Raw genomic sequence first — 17,648 nt, forward strand, 5'->3', positions numbered from 1 at the left:
CCCTATTTATCCCGACAATAACCCACTGAACTGACAGTGATAACCCAACATCATCTATTCAGCACCATTCACTAAGCCAAAGGTTAGAATGTAGTATACAAGGTTAGAATGCAGTAAAAAAGGTAAAGGTAAAGGTTCCCCCGCACATGCGTGTAGTCATTTCCAACTCTAGGGACCGGTGCTCATCTCCGTTTCAAAGCCGAAGAGCCAGCGCTTGTCCAAGGATGTCTCCGTGGTCATGTGGCCGGCATGACTAGACGCCAAAGGCGCATGGAACGCTGTTACCTTCCCACTGTAGTGGTCCCTATTTTTCTACTTGCATTTTTACGTGCTTTCGAACTGCTAGGTTGGCAGAAGCTGGGACGAGTAACAGGCGCTCACTTTGTTACGCGACACTCGGGATTCGACCCGCCAAACTGCCGACCTTCTGATCGACAAGCTCAGCGTCCTAACCCACTGAGCCACCACGTCCCTTTAGAATGCAGTATAGCGGGCTAATTTTGCCCTCTGCCAGAAGTTCGATCCTGATGGGCTCAAGGTTGACTCAGCCTTCTATCCTTCTGAGGTCAGTAAAATGATGACCCAGATTGTTGGGGGCAATATGCATACCCTGTAAACCGCTTAGAGAGGGCTGTAAAGCACTGTGAAGCGGTACACAAGTCTAAGTGCAATTGCTGTTGCTATTCAGTGAAAAGAGTACCTGGGTCTCCCTATTCTAACACTGAAAGCAGAGTTCTTCAGATGTTTTGAATTTCAAGCTATTGCTACAGATCATGCTGGCTTGGTTTGAAGCCTAATGAACTTGAGGACATTAGGTTATCTTCCCCTGTTTTAAATTTGCTTCATGGAAAAAAAGCATTACGGTAAATCATGGTTAAAAGCAAGTCATGTGAAGCAGACTATAAGGGGGGAAAAAAGAACCGGTTACGTCTGTGGCACAATTTGCACATGAGAAAGTGAATTTGCTAAGGTCAGATTAGTTGGACTTATCTTACGGTACACTGCTTTCAATAGCATTTAATCAGGGTTAATTTTTTAGCCAAGCTTAATTTTAACATTTTAGGTATATCCAAACAGGTGATCTTCTCCTGGAAAAGCCTCATATTACACTAGTTTCATATTCTTTTACTCAAAAATGTGAGCACTGTTAGAATGATACCAACATAACTGAAGTGGCATTTTACTATTGCAGGATCACTATGATGTCTCAGATTAAACTATTACCTAATAACCATTTTACCTTGCATGATTACTGTAAAAATGACTAAGGAAGATGCCAAAGTTATCATCTCCATCAGCTATGGATATATTTTTCTAATATCACAAATAACTATGTATAAATGTATTTTTCTATACCTCAGCCACATGAAGAGGAGTAGAGTGGCAATTGTCAAGACGTACTCCATGGAAATATTTGGCAGTAATTTCAGTATATTTTTTCATGTGAGCCCAAAGATATGGGCAGTCTTCTGGTTTATTCCCATAGCGCAGCTTGACACTATCACCCCAGCAAATAAGTTCTCTTCTAAGGTAGACATTTGAGCCTATATAAAGGAAAATCTAATTTAGGTACAACATAGTAACTGTGGTTTCAATATGCTTACTCATTTTAAATTATTTTAATTGATTTTTATAGTAACTTTATGAAAAATTACAATTGTAACAATAAAAATTAACAGCTCATTCAAATAATGTCTTAGAACTTGACTTTTTTTATTTTGTTCTCACAACATTCTTAATGTTCTTCTATGTTCTTAAAAACTTTTAAGAAGTCTCTTTTGGAAATCCAATGTAGAAAAATTTATCCAGATCATTCTCTTGGTTATTCCTTTTAATTAGAGACATCGGTACTGGGTAGGCAGAAAAAAAAAACCAGAGAGCCTTTCAAAATCAATTCAACTGATACACAAATTACAAAAGATGTAATTTGTGTGTCAGCTGAATACACAACTGATTTTTTTTGTAAATTATCCTTGGAAAATTGATACACACAAAAGAACACTATTCACTTAGGTCTTTTATGCACTCATGGTTTTTTATGGGGAGTTGTTATTGGAACAACTTGCCTCCAGAAGTTGTAAATGCTCCAACACTGGAAGTTTTTAAGAAGAGACTGGACAGCCATTTGCCTGAAAGGTTGGTTGGACTACAAGACCTCCCTTCCAACTGTTATTCTGTATTCTATGTCCCAACATCAAATTGATGCACCAAGATGAAATATTGCTTCATTAAAATTCAACTGCTATCCTAAAGTTAAGATTTTCTTACATTTGTTAGAAACTAGTTATGATGATCCAGAAGATCCTCTTACATTAGATCTGGACATTTTATTTTTACAGGAACATCTTTTTAGTAAGAAAGATAACCCAAAGACCAGATACTGCATGAGTTTTACTTCTCCCTTTCCTTGCCCACAAATGAAATCCTCAATATATTTTATTAAGAATTCACCTTATCATTCCTAAACGCTTCACATGCTTATTTTAACCTACAATCATTTTAACCTTGAGCCATTTTGATTGCAATTCTTTTCTTCAATGTTAGGTGGATTTACAAATGTCATGTGAGTCTATTTGAAAATTAAATATATAACGCCTTTTACTGCTATCAGAAAGATCACAGGTTGTTATTTTTTTAAAAAATTCCATTTATATCCCGCCCTTCTCCGAAGACTCAGGGTGGCTTACAAGCTTAGCAGTTTATTGAATGTTAAGAGAAATATTTTCAAGAAAAGACCAATTCAACACAAGAATCGGTGGGCAATCTGTAGGTGTACTACAGATGCTATGCCACCAATGCTTACAGAAGCTTTACAGTTTTGAAGATCATATTGGAGTCGTGGCTAGGGGGGCATTTGCCCAGATTCGCCTAATATACCAATTACGCCCCTTTCTGGACCGAGATGCCCTACGTACAGTCACCCACGCACTTGTTACCTCCCGTATAGACTACTGTAATGCTCTCTACATGGGGCTGCCCTTGAAGACCACCCGGAGGCTTCAGCTGGTGCAGAATGCAGCTGCACGGGTTGTGATGGGAGCACCCCGATACTCCCATATTACACCCCTCCTGCGTGAGCTGCATTGGCTACTGGTTGCCCTAAGGGGGAGATTTAAGGTGCTGGTACTTACCTTTAAAGCCCTACATGGCTTAGGCCCGGGATACTTGCAGGACCATCTGCTGCCGGGAACAAATTCCCATCGCCCAGTACGCTCACACAGAGAAGGCCTCCTCAGGGTACCATCAGCTAAGCAATGTCGGCTGGCGACCCCCAGGGGGAGGGCCTTCTCTGTGGGAGCGCCAGCCCTATGGAATCAGCTCCCCCCTGAGCTACGGATGGCCCAAAATCTCCAATCCTTTCGCCGCGGCCTCAAAACACTCCTATTCCACCAGGCTGACCTGGACTGACAAGCATTTTAATTAATTATATCTACAATCTTTAATTTATTCTTAGTTTTTAATTTTAATTTATTGCACAGATGATTTTAATTTTATTTTAATTTTAATTTCTGAACTTATTATATGTTTTGTTGTTAGCCGCCCTGAGTCCTTCGGGAGATAGGGCAGGATATAAATCCCATCAATAAATAAATAATAAATAAATAAACTGGATTTTCTGTACAAAGCAAGAACTTGGACCAAATGCCTATAAAGCCTTTTCCTACTCCATGACTCTATATTTCCATATCTAAAATAAATATATTTTTAAATGCCCCTTTTGGATTTTTCAACAGCACTAAGTATGAAATCAGAATATCCAAAGTTAATGTGTGTATTTGATTTAGGAAAATCTGGCAAGTTGCTTTTCCCTGTGGAGTTTCTTTTCTGATATTCATTTTATTTTTATTTTTATTTTATTAAATTTAAATACTGCCCTATTCCTGGAGGACTCAAGGCGCTGTACAGGGAAGATTAAAACAAACATACAAAAATTAAAATCAGATTAAAACAATTAATTAAATAAAGTCCCCGAAATTTAAAACTAAAGCCCAATAAAAATTAAAACCCCTCAGCCTGGGCCAGACAGCTCAAAGAGCCAAGTTTTCAGGTCCCTGCGGAATGAGCGAAGGTCGGGGGCAGTCCTAAGTTCCATGGGGAGCTGGTTCCATAGGGCCGGCGTGCCCACAGAGAATGCTCTTCCCCTGGGAATAACCCGCCGGCATTCCCTAACCGGCGGTATCCTAAGAAGGCCCTCCCTGTGGGAGCGCACGGGACGAAGGGAGCTTGATGCCGGCAGCAGGTGTTCCTTCAGATAACCCGGACCCAAGCCATTTAGGGCTTTATAGGTCATCACCAGCACCTTGAATCACACCCGAAGGGCAACCGGAAGCCAATGCAGCTCGCGGAGTAGAGGTGTTACATGATATCATGGTACACAGTACAATATATATTTGTATTAATTTACATGGTTAAAGAAAAATCTCTGAAATACCAACCAAAATGTACAGCAGGCAACATGAAGGGCTGAAATTAATTAATCCTTGGCGGACATCATCTAAACTAAATCATGGATGAAGGCTATTTTAAAACAATTGCTTTATTCGAGAAGTTCAAGCAACCAAGAAAGATCACAAACCTGGTTCAGCAAAATTTTTCAGAGGATCATCTCCCATCACCCAACCATTATGGGCCATAAAATAACTTGCTTTGTCAGGCTGATGCATCATAACTTCCTCTTCCTCCAGGGTTAGTTCTTTAAATGGGTAAGTAAAGTACCTGCAACATGCAATAATTACCTTGCCGAACAATGAAGTGGATATTGATAAATAACTAGTAAATTTCTTCCAAGAGGAATAATTACATGTATAAGATTGCAAGAATACACAAGTACTGTTTTTTCCCTAACCAACTTAATAATGTTGATTTTTTTTCTTCCAGCTTATCTTTCTACAGCTGAATTATGAATATAGTTATCTACATCCTGATAGATATCATCACATACAATAGATCTAAATGACTATTTTGTTATTGTATTTTAACTTTCAAAACTAGAAACATACTATTAACATGTTTTTGTTACTTAATTGTATAGGTCACCCAAATCTGTTCATGAGTTTAATTTCCCCTATGCATTCAAACATTTTTGTTTTATTGAAAGAACCTGAAATCATTACTAAATGTCCGTCAAATAGGCCATCATCACAAGGAATGTTGAAAAAAATCATATGAAAATAATATTAAATAGAAATTTCAAAAATAAATTACACACACACACACACTTAATAATATTATAATATTATTTAATTTCAAATATTTAAAAATGCACTATTGGATATTATCAATGCAGTTAAGATAGCTGTCTATTTTTTACAGGTACAATATCTATGATCACATCTTCAACAACATTGAGAACTAAATTCTAACTTCACCAGCTATGTTTTAGTAACCATATTATCAGAAGTTGAAATTTTAGTTAATTAAGATGAACTAGAATATAAAACCAAGGTTGAAAGCTAAATTAATATTATGGCTTGTTTTAAATCTGATAATCCTTGCTTAGAAACATTGCTGGTTAAGGTGGAATAGACCTTCTCAATGGCTGACCCTACCTACTGGAATAGCATTTGTATGAAATCTATGGGGTTTTTTTCAGAAGGACCTGGAGCAGAATGATTGTGATGGGCTTATGCTATTCCCTGTTATTTGTACAGTAATTCTCGATTTGTCACCATTCGTTTAGTGACTCTTTGAAGTTACACCAGCACTGAAAAAAGTGACTTATGACCATTTTTCACACTTATGAGCATTGCAGCATCCCTATGGTCATGTGATCAAAATTCGGATGCTTGGCATCTGGATGCAGTGTGATGTGATGTCATGTGATCACCTTTTGTGTCCTTCTGATAAGCAAAATCAATGGGGAAGCCAGACTCACTTAACAATTGTGGTCCCAACTTAACAAATGCAGTGATTCACTTAACAACTGTAGCAAGAAAGGTCGTAAAATGGAGCAAAATTTGCTTAACAACTGATTTTCTTAGCAAGAGAAAATTTGGGCTCAGTTGTGGACATAAGTCAAGGACTACCTGTAATGTGCTGTATAATTGCTTGGTTTTTTTTCTTTTTTCTTTTAAATCTGTATTCATTACATTGGTACATGTAACCTAGAATTGCTAAGATGATTAAGTAATTTCATAAATGGGTTAAATTAATAAATGAATTTCGAGCTTTCCGGCCCAGGCTGAGTTTTAATTGGGGGTTTTAACTGGGGTTTTATATTTTTTCAAGGACTTAGTTTAATCTTTTTAAATTGCTCTTAATTTTTGTATTGATTTTTTTTATATACCCTGTAAACCGCCCTGAGTCCTTCGGGAAAGGGAGGTATATAAATTCAATAAAATTAAAATTAAAATTAAATATGTCTTTACAATTCAGATATATATCCTAGGTAAAAAGAACCCCAATTACTTTTATGTTTATACCACAATTATATTATCAAGCTTCCCTTTTAAGGGAGCATAAACAATTCTTATATATCATCATTCAGGAAAACATGCATTTTAAAAATACTTTTTATTTAAAATAGAGAAGATACAATACCCTGTAACCAATGGATATTTTCTAGTTATAGCACCAAGCTTAGGACCATGACCAGCCAGACGTTCGTAGCTCACTGTTGCCAAAACACAGTTGATAGCCTGGAAGCCATTAAAAGGTTAATACAATCAATATTTAAGTGTTCAGCATAAGTATGCAATAAAGAGTACAAGCTACAATGTTCACATGACCCATGATTGTTACAACCTGCTCCTGATGGTAATTTGTTTGTCGGAACTTTTCATCATTTAGCTCTTCAACTCTTTTGCGGAACCAGTTGCAACACTCTTCTATTGCAGCTGGTCCATTGCTAAAAAACGTAAATGAAAGGGACTACCTTTAGAACAAGCAAAAATGTGAGTTTAATGTTTGCATAATCAGGAAGGAAACTGATGTATTTTGATTTGACACAAAGTTTAACTAACTTTTATATTAAGCATGCTTCTTAATGTAAGCTATGGCCTTAAAAGTGTTTGCAATATATTGTATTTTTTTTAAAAAAACTGTTTTTCCATTAAATATACATACACCAAGGACAGGCCAGAAGACCTGCAAATATAAGCAATTCTAAAGAGTTTCTAAATAAAAAAAAATGAAGTGTAGAAAGAAAGCATGGCCATGAACTGCAGCAAGCTAATTCTAATAGAAATCATACATTTCCGAGATTCCTCCTCATCTGTAAATGATATATTGACTATGATTTGATCACCAAATGACAAATTTAATGTTGTCTTTAGAAAACACATACCTATGTGGTATGAAGGTATTCAGTGCTACGTTCATATCTACAGTACAGCCAAGTCTTTTATATTCAGGATCTTGAATGATTGCAAGATGTAGATTGGGATCAGTTTTAACCTTTGAGCTACCTGTTGCAGAGAATCTGTGATGAGTTTCAAGGCATATATTGTTATTTAGGACAGCAATTCTTAATTTTCTGAAAGCTCAAATGCAATCAGACATAGATACAACCCAGGTTTAAGTACTGTTACCCAGGTTCATTGTTCCTGACATCCTGTAATAATGACAATAATCCTACAGAAAGACTAGTTTCCAGTTCTGTTAAAATATGCACACTTGGCCACTTTTTCAGAATATGTGCTAGATCAGGGTGTACCAATTGGAACTCAAAGGGGATTGCTACCATCAGTCCCTCTCACAATAGACAAGATTAAAAACATGTGATTGATGTGGGATAAGTGATTTCTGAAATCAAAATAATTTTTCTCCATGTATCCAGAAAAAATGATCAAGCATTTCCCTTTACTGCAAAAGTATTTTTTCATACCAATCATTGTTTCTTTGATGATTATACTATAAAGAATCTGAGTTATTTTGTTTACCTTTCGTTAAAAGACTTTTAAATTGCTGCACTGCTTTTTCAGCATCAACTTGGAAGAATTGCCATAATTTTATCTTGGGAAAAATATCCTCCCAAAAGATTTTACGGATACACTGGAAAAATAAGAAGCATATCAAGTCAGTAAATAAACAAAATTTAGCATTTCAAACACTATTCACTAGTCTATAAATATATTTGTTTCAAAATTGTTTTGAAATATCATTACTCTACAATATGACTCTGTTATCCTTTCAGAAGAAAACAAATAATAGAAAGTATTTTTGATTATTTTTAAAGCACATTATGTCAATAAAAACTACAGTGGAAACATTACTGTATATGATGCCTTGTGTTGCCATCTACAAAGTAACGATAAATAATTCATGGCAAGCAGATTGTAATGAAACAAAATATTAGTTTTAAGAAAACATGCTGGAAATGTAATTTTAAAAGCACATGAGAATTATTTAAACATATGACAGAAAACATTGCACAAACAATATATTAAAAATATCCTGGAAGAAACTGTTTGAAAGATGAAAAAGGAGACAAGGCGGGAAGCAAAATTAATAATTCCAAACCCGGGCTACATAGGCATAATAATTGCTTTCATTCTGTGATGGCATGCACTATCAATAATTTTTGTGTTTTCTTACATTCAAATGTTGGTCATTTTCAATAAGTGGTGGCAGTCCTTTTTCACCGTATTTGCCCCCAGATATTTTACAGGTGAAATGCCAAAGAGCTCGGTCCAAAAGCCAGGCTGGTTTCAAGTGAGGGGAGTTTATAAGATTGTATCCACACTCGGGATGCTGAGTCAACCATTCACTGTTTGAAGCTTAGAAAAACAAGAAATATACAATTAGTAGCACACCTAGCTGGAAGATTTTAGGCACTTCACCAAGGTGACCATATTTTCCTAGAAAAAAAAATTAAAGGACAAAACTGAATAAGGAGCAAATCTGAAAGAGGTTCATAAGGATGAAAAAATTCTTTATGTTTATAACTTTGATTTACAAAGGAAAATTCAAGAGCAAAACCAAGAAAATTTTTACAACCAATTTTATAATAAAAAATTCTAAAATCAAACCTATATGTAAATTTGTTTTTTAAAAGCCATTCAATCTCCATATTTTTTTACATGAATGTGAAAGACTACACATTAAATGGTACCACTTGTATGGAAAAAGTTAAATGGCCAAAAAGCTTCCTGAAATAATTTAGCTTTCCGAAATTTATCTATCTTTCTGTTCTATAGATTTTAAATTAACTACCGTAGATTCCGGCATATAAGACGACTTTTTAATCCATGAAAATCTTCTCAAAAGTCAGGGGTCTTATACACCGGGTGCTGAAACTTTAGGGACAGGGCTGGCTGGAAAACCTGGAGCGGATCTTCCATTTAGTCTGCGCAGGGAAAGCGGGACCAATTGGAGTAGAAGCTGCAGTCTGTGATTTTTTACAGGCTGGGGTCTGGGCTTCTTTCCTTCTAAAGTTGAAGAGCAGCTGTAGGCAGGTGGGGAATGCAAGAGCAACTTGAAAGGCAGGTGGGGAATGCGTAGCAGAGCAGCAGCTTAGCTCTAAGGACACATTTGACTCAGGAACTGGGCGGGCTGGCTGGAAAACCTGGAGCGGATCTCCCATTTGGTCTTTTTTTAAAATCCCATTTATATCCCACCCTTCTCCGAAGACTCAGGGCGGTTTACAATTTAAAGCACAAATCAATGTGCTTAGCAATAGCCTTCATTCTATGTATATGCCTGCCTATTAGAGCTTTCAACCCCCCCCCCCACAAGCAGCATTATAACAAAGTCAGCTTATTGCTCCCAACAATCTGAGTCCTCATTTTACCTACCTGGGAAGGATGGAAGGCTGAGTCAACCTTGAGCCTGGTGGGATGAGAACCTGCACTAATTGCAGGCAGCTGGTGTTACATAAGGCTCTGCGCAGGGAAAGCTTTAGAGTGAATTAGGAAAAGTGAAAAAGTGAATTAGGAAAATAGGAAACGGTTGCTGGAATTGGGTATGTGTAGTTTAATGAAGAGAAGGGTGAGGGGTGACACGATAGCAGTGATCCAATATCTCAGGGGCTGCCACAAAGAAGAGGGAGCCAAGCTATTCTCCAAAGCACCTGAAAGCAGGACAAGAAGCAACGGATGGAAACTAGTCAAGGAGAGAAGCAACCTAGAACTAAGGAAAAACTTCCTGACAGTTAGAACAATTAACCAGTGGAACAACCTGCCTCCAGAAGTGGTGAATGCTCCAACACTGGAAGTTTTTAAGAAGAGACTGGACAGCCATTTGTCTGAAATGGTATAGGGTTTCCTGCCTTAGCAGGGGGTTGGACTAGATGACCTCCAAGGTCCCTTCCAACTTCTTCTTCTTCTGATGATGATTATTATGATTATTAAGTTTAATCCACTTGCACTGTTTTATGTTTACATGTTTGATGACAAACAGCCTTATGTTTATAAGTGACAGTTTTCCTACTAAGTACCTGCATGTCATAAGCACTTGAATTAAAATTACCATATTAAAATCAAATCTGATGTTTTTTAATTTTTATTTGGTGTGCGTTGGAAGAGGGGTAGTCTTATACGGCGAGTATAGCCCAAACCCTATAATTTAACAGGAAATGTAGGGGGTCGTCTTATACACCCAGTCGTCTTATACGCCGGAAAATACGGTACAGGTAGTCCTCAACATATAGCCACAGATGGGACCAGAATTTCCACTGCTAAGGAAAACAACTGTTGTGCTTGATTTTATATCGTTTTTTACCAGTTAAGTAAATTACATGGTAGTTAAGTGACTTTGCTTGTCAGAAGCTGGCTAGGAAAGTCACAAAACACATGACTCCAGGAAGTTGCAACCATCATAAATGCATGCCAGTTGCCAAGCACCTAGTTTGATCATATGATTGTGGGAATGCTGTGATGGTCATTAGGCAAGGAATGGTGGTAAGGGAAATCATGATTTAACAAGTTAAAACTGTTTTCAAAAGTCAGAGATGAAATATTGATTGGATTTTTTTCAGTTAATATCAACATGGGGCCACTTTAAAAAAAGAAAAAATCAAATGTATGTAAACTTACATAACTTTTGATTAACGGTGTCCTTGTTCTTCAAACCAGGAAGTATAGTCAGTGCCAAAAGGAACTAATTCTGATGCTATTCATATAAATAAATTCACATGCCTATATACATTAAAACCAACAGAATTTGGACACATGAAAATGATTACGCGATGGCAGCCTCTTTGCAAATCAGCAAGCAATAAATAAATAAAATGACAATAAGCATACCAGTGTGATTGTAGACTACATCTGTAATGCAAAGCATATTCCATTCGTTTTTCATTTTTTCCACCAGTTTTCCAATTTCATTCCAAGAACATTTTTTGCTGGAGGATGAAAAGTCAGGATTAACTTCCAGCTGATCAGCCAATGAGTAACATGATCTAGACAGACCAAGTTTCTGCACTGGGGTTAGGTGAATCATGTTATAACCTGTAAAATAATGAAATTTATAAACAGATGCTTTCCAATTTCAAGTGGGTAAGAGGACAGACATTGCAAACTAGGTAGTATTTATGATCTGAAACTATAAAGCAAAAAAAAAAGTGGTTAAACCAGGTAGGCCTGAGGATACTCCATTTTAAGATCAGAGATTACCTGGAATTTTTAGTGCATGTCAGCCCCCATTAGACAGACCAGAACTGTGATCTCCAGAGAAAGACTAAAACTTATTGAGAGTGACTGTAAAAAATAGAACCCTGCAAGTATGATTGTACTGTATCTCCTCCCATTCTCATGTGAATTACTGAAACGTCTATCTGAGCAGCTTCCACATCTTTTCTGCTTGCTTGGGACTTAAGTTATGTTTCCCCTGATCACTTTGGTAACAGATCTCTGCCTATCTCCATCAATGTCATCTTCCTCTCTCTCTTTACAGTATATTACTAGAATAAAGATGATAGATAAATATAATGAATGGATGTCACAGTCCCAAAGGTGAAAATACACAATTGACTTTCGAAAGTAATATACACTTTATATCTCAAGTCGAACTTTGGCTTGGGGTAAATGGGGCTATTACCAGATTCTTTTGCAACTTTAAGACGATCTTCCCATCCATCAAATGGTCCCAGACACTTGGCTAGGAATGTCTGGAGTGTAATACAATCCAAGGGCAAGACATGATTGTCAGTACCAACACGTAAAATAGGATCCACAACTAGATAACCTCCACCACCTTTCTGATTCCTGGAATAAAAGACACAAGTGTTGATTTTATATCAATACAAAGAAAATAGACATTATCTTCACTCAGTAAGATAATTAATATTTACCCAGAATTTGTTTAGCTTATTTGAAAATGCAATTCAACTTTTTTGTAATTTTCTAGCTTACAGATCACAAAATAAATAATTCAAGAAAACCTACTTAGTCACTTGGACTAATGCAAAAATAAAATCAGACACAAAACAATCTAGATTCAAGAATATTTTCACTTTGATCAAATGCAAATGTAAAAAATCAATCATGTTGTTGCCCTTTATAAAGTATTTTCAATCCTTTCAACCTAGAAGATTTCCCTTTAAAAGAAAGATGTAAGACTGTAATCTTATGCCTTGGCACCAGAGTAGAAAACCGCTATGAATGTAAAAAGGCCTGCAATATTTTAAGGATTGAGGGCTGCACTTTGTCTCTGAGTAGTGTGACAGGAGCCAAAGTTCTCAAATAATAGAAGAGGCTAGAACAAGAATATTATATACATTTAAATTAGTTGATGTTTTTTCACACTAAAAGCTATACCTGGATAACTTTTGAAAGTCTATGAAGCGCTGGGACTTAGGCTTCACTCCTCTGATAGGCAAAATTGCACTGCTGAACTGCGAGAAATGCAGGTTAGCAATAGAATCATTTTTTGCAAAAAAAAGCATAGGGATTTACTTTAAGGCCACAAACAAATTTATCTTTGTCTTTTCTGATGCCATAAGAATCTTTAGCTTCTTGCCTTTTATTATTTGTGGTTTTGGTTTAGCCCTTTGAACCCTCTCACCTGCTTTACGTGTTTCTAGGGCCACAAACCTATAGTAATGTATCTGGGAGGAAACCCCACTGACTCAGAGTGAATTATTTTCAAGTTGAAAAATGATGGGTTGCTATTACCCCCTATTTATAGCAGGCAATATTGGGTTATTGTGTCAGCCATTAACCGTAGTCTAGATAAGAAGGACCAACCATGAGTGCAGTATTAACACTACTTTTATTGTTAAGGTCACAGTAACAGAACCTTGTGAGTCTAAACATACATCTGTTCTGGACCTTGCCTTTATAGTCCAAGAAATCAGGGACAACCCCACCTGAGACATTTCCCATGCCCCCATTGTTTCCTCAGGGTAAGCCATCAATTTTCTGACCATTGCCTAGTCCAGGGCTTTTCAACCTTCTCACCCATTGTACCACTTTTAGGATATGGCAACATCCGAGTACCATCAGTCACCTAGCAAGGTGTCAAAAACTTGACCATCTTTTCTAAGATGGTCGCGTACCACCTGCCAGGTGCCAATGTACCACAGGTGGTACCCGTACCACTGGTTGAAAAGCCCTGGCTTAGTCTGCTGCTGGTGCTGCTCTTCCTTCCGTCTCCCAAGAACATTCTCACACACCATTATGTTACGATTCACCCTCATGAACAAAAAATGAGTACACGTGTTCATCAATACCAAATATGTGAAGGGACACTATACAGCAAAGCAAATACATGTAGTAACCTCACTGGAATAAAAATGTCAATTTCTAAGCATGGGGAACTGTGTATATCAGTCTGAGGTATAGACTGGGTCTTCATGGACTGTTTTCTTCATGTATCTCCTTAGGTGAACCTGACACAGCTGAAAATTTTCAGACACAGGAAGCTGCCTTTGGTATATGGCCTATTCCACCGCTACCGGAAAAAAAGTGTATCAAGACAAGTTTCATGCCCCTGTTCCCACAGAGAAGACAACTGCTTATGGTATCTCTCCCAGACGTTTTTAGCTTTTGCTTACTCATGAGTGAAGTAATATTGATATGATCCAGAAATCTGGAGTTCTACTTTACAATATTTGTCAGAATCATCTTCTTTTCCTGTTGGGTTGTGCCAAGTTAAGCATCTGAACTTGTGGCGATCAAACAATTCTCCAGCAGCTGGGTAGTTAGTATACACTGTAACATGCTTGCCTTGCAAAGTAGGGCCCAAACGGAACTGTAGCTCATAACCTGAAGAAAGCAAGACAAACATTTATTAGAAAAACCTTGTCTTGGGTTCCTATCATAAGGCTGAACCAATCTGGGTTCAGTGCCACATTTGTGTCCCCACAATGCTGTGCAAATTGTGAGGGGCTCTGTAATTTGAAACAGAACTTTTAGCTCAGCACCTACTCCAAATAAACACTTGGGGTCCCTTGGATTTCCTTCCCCTGCCCGCCCCCCAGCCAAGGTAGCACGATCCCATTCTTGTCTAGCAATCTGAGGGGCATCTACCCATTATCTATACAAGCAATGTATCCTCTTCCCTTTGCTTCCCACCCTAGGAAAAGAGAAGGATGGACCATAAGAGACAGGCTACTTGTAAAAGAACCTGTTTTTCATCACCTTCCATTAGCCAGTTAGATGCCCTTCCTCATTTTCCCCAACCCCAGAAAACTGCATTGAGGACATTTTAAAACGCCTACTAGCCAACATTTAAAACAAATACGCTTACAAGATGAAAGAATATTTTATAATCAATACATCCTTATGCATAGTGCATCCCAATCAGGACAGATACAAAAAAGGAATAATTTGTAATTACAATATTTTAATATCATAAAAAATCAGGAAGAAAAGTAACTTTAAGTCTAATCCTAAAGAAGTCCATTTTCATAAGTCTTACATTTGATCATTATGCTTTTGCTAAAGTTTGACAGGTCTGTATTTATGGCATCTGCTAAACATAGTCTGGACTACAAAGATATTTGCATAACAACTTATTTCCCAGAAGCTGTGTCAACTTAAAAACTATATTATTCAAATTAGCTACATATCCTTCATAGCTTCTTTCTGTGAAGCAATAATTTAATGCATGTGACAATAATAATATTGTCATAATCATTCAGGATCACAGAATAATAGCAGATTTCTAATTTTCAAAACAAAATGCATTCTTTTTTAGTATTCAGATCTTTCTAATTTCAGGAAAAGATTCACAAATAAGTCTTATAATTTCTTATGTTTACATCCATAGACATTAGTTACCTCAGATAGAATCATTACTGTAACAGTTACAGAAAGTAAAGACATTAATTTCATTTAAATGTTGCAAATAAAGCATAAATAGCTTAAAAACTTGTTTTTAGACAGTAATCCTGAAATATAATTTTAGCAACTTTCTTGTCCACAATTAAAAGAAATATGAATGTTTTATTTTGGGTGTGACAGAGTTGATAAGATACTATAGATGCATAGAAGCCATCTTCCTGCAAATAGCTCCTCTGTACTTAGAATAACATTTAAAGCAATCCAACTATGTGGGTGAAGTTTAGCTTCATTGGCTGCACTGTGAAATCAGTATCTCTCTTTTGGAGAGCTGCCAACTTGGCTCAAGTAGAGTTAGGAAAATACTTGAAAGGGTTCCATATTGAGGAATAGGGTTTATGGCTTTTCACTGTAGCATCACATCCAACGTTGCTTTTTCTTTTATTCTTTGCATTTTTTATAAATTTCAACTGTAATGTGCTTCAATAAACTCTAAAAATACCAGGCATTCGTTCTTCTTCCTCTTACTATGAAATTAACTCCTTATACTAAAAACTGTAACTGTATAATCTAAATATTTTCCCCAAATGATTTGTAGATAATATATAAAAGAACAGAATGTTCTTCTTGCTGTAGAAGATGGCCCATCAATCTTAAAACCATTTACTTGGAAGGAAGCCCTTAAATTGATGCATTCTTTAGCTTAAGTATCTACAAATGTATGAAAGATTTATTAATGAAGCCTAACCACTCAGCAAAATGATTCCACAATAACTGGAAGCATTAGAGAACAGAAGTTTTCTATCAGTGAATTTACTTGCAATGCCATATCTACTGCCTTCAATAAGGCAAATAGTACAGTACTTCATTTATTATATGATCGTTTGAAAAGGGAAACATATCCCATTGAATTCACCTACTCTTTATTTTTCAGTATGCATTATGCAGCTTAATGCAGCTTAAAATAATTCCACCAATTATGCCTCAATAAGGGGTGGCACCACTTTCTGTTCCTTGAAATCCTTCCTCAATAGGCATCTTCTTCATAAGACTGTAACTTCTCACAATCAGATGCACACAATTTATTTTCTCAATCCCTCCAAGTATTAAAATGCAAGCTTTTACGGTGCTCATGCTGGGATCCTTCTAATCTAAAGCTTTATGTGCAGAGAACATAAATCAACAGAGATATGTCGACCATTTGCATTTTCTATTGCAAAGAGGGATAACTACTAGGACTCCAGAAGGCTTGCACAACAAAAAAGAAAAGATGCAGGCAGCTGCTTAGGGATACTAACCTTGTTCCAGCCGGAACAGGGTTTTGTCCAGCTTCTCCATGTCGTTGAGAAGAAGCACCCGGGTATGCTTAACATGATGGCTCATCTTCACTGCCCGGACTTTTCCACTCTTGCAGACAGCAGCAGAAACTAACTTCAGAAAGACTTAAGGGATCCCTAACAGGGAGAAGAAACAGATACACAAAAGCAAAGGTTAAACACACAGAGAGTTGTTTTCCCCCCCCACCTCCAAGCAGAGAAATGAAGAGATGGGTTCAAGCCTCGGGTCACCTTGAAAGCCGCCCGTGAGAGAGATAACACACTTACATTTTGCCCGTCCTCACAATCCACATAAAACCACTTGGCAAGAGCTGAAGAAGGATGGCGGAGCGGAGGGGGCAGCTTAGGGGCGCCCAAACTTTCTCCTTCCAGCCACTTAACCGCGGCTGCAGGCAAGACCCCCGAGCTCCGCGGGTCTGCAGCCCTAGCCTTGGGAGAGGGCGCTCTCCCTTTGGGACCGGAGGGGCTGGCACCTGTCACTCTTCGTCTGAACAATGCGACCTGTCCAGCCGCCAGGGTGCAACCCAGCCCCCTCCCCTCTCTCGCCCCCATTATCCCCGACTGCTGTTGTCTATAAATATAAGGCGAAGCCTGGCCGCCCTCGATTCACTCACCCCGGGGCTCCGCAGCGGGCAAAGGCGGCTCGGGTGTTGGCACAGAAGGGGAGCTGGAGCTGGGCCTGGGCGGCCGGGCGGGCTGCCGAGAGAAGGAAAGGCGAGAACTCTAGAAGGGAAGAGGTTCAAAAGTGCGGAGGGAGGAACTGGATTGGGCAACCGAGAGCTCCGCCTGACGCCCGAAGGGTTTGCAGGAAGAAACGCGGCTTGAGGCTCAAGGACGGTCCAGGCTGGGGCGCAGGCCCGGTTAAAGCCTCTCTTTGGCTCCCTCCTCCTCCTCCTCCCACAGCTTGCACGACGCTGCAGCCGTAGACTGTGGCCGCCGCCGCCGCCGCTTCTGCAGCAGCGAAAAACGGAGCGGAGGGGAAGCGAAAGCAGAGGCCGGGCGCCAAGCTTTGGGTTCAGCGGGGCGCCGCAGGCAAGGTGAATTGCGAGCCGAAAAGAGATATTGCTGGGAAGTGGTTGCACAATGGATGAAAGGAGTCGTTTGCTTTCGCTTCGGAACGCCACGTTTGAACGGTTGGCCGCGGCACCTC

The 17,648-nt window shown here is 38.3% G+C and overlaps 1 protein-coding gene across 2 annotated transcripts in view; it reads right to left on the reverse strand.

Annotated features, from left to right (window-relative positions):
- The window catches only part of AGL (amylo-alpha-1,6-glucosidase and 4-alpha-glucanotransferase), a 58,243-nt gene extending 40,911 nt beyond the window's left edge, over positions 1–17,332 (reverse strand). For both annotated transcript variants that reach the window (XM_081323983.1, XM_081323984.1), the window contains exons 1-12: positions 17,113–17,332; positions 16,460–16,615; positions 13,934–14,144; positions 11,977–12,143; positions 11,184–11,387; positions 8,536–8,717; positions 7,881–7,992; positions 7,286–7,406; positions 6,745–6,847; positions 6,541–6,638; positions 4,577–4,716; positions 1,357–1,544 (exon numbers count right to left, since the gene is read on the reverse strand). In XM_081323983.1, the coding sequence (XP_081180109.1) occupies positions 1,357–1,544; positions 4,577–4,716; positions 6,541–6,638; positions 6,745–6,847; positions 7,286–7,406; positions 7,881–7,992; positions 8,536–8,717; positions 11,184–11,387; positions 11,977–12,143; positions 13,934–14,144; positions 16,460–16,544 (1,611 nt within the window). In that variant the 5' untranslated portion in view covers positions 16,545–16,615; positions 17,113–17,332. The remainder of the gene's footprint in view (positions 1–1,356; positions 1,545–4,576; positions 4,717–6,540; positions 6,639–6,744; positions 6,848–7,285; positions 7,407–7,880; positions 7,993–8,535; positions 8,718–11,183; positions 11,388–11,976; positions 12,144–13,933; positions 14,145–16,459; positions 16,616–17,112) is intronic.
- Between the last annotated feature and the right edge of the window lie 316 nt (positions 17,333–17,648).

Source organism: Vipera berus (genome assembly GCF_964194415.1).
Source record: "Vipera berus genome assembly, chromosome: 3".
Classification (NCBI taxonomy): Eukaryota; Metazoa; Chordata; class Lepidosauria; order Squamata; family Viperidae; genus Vipera; species Vipera berus.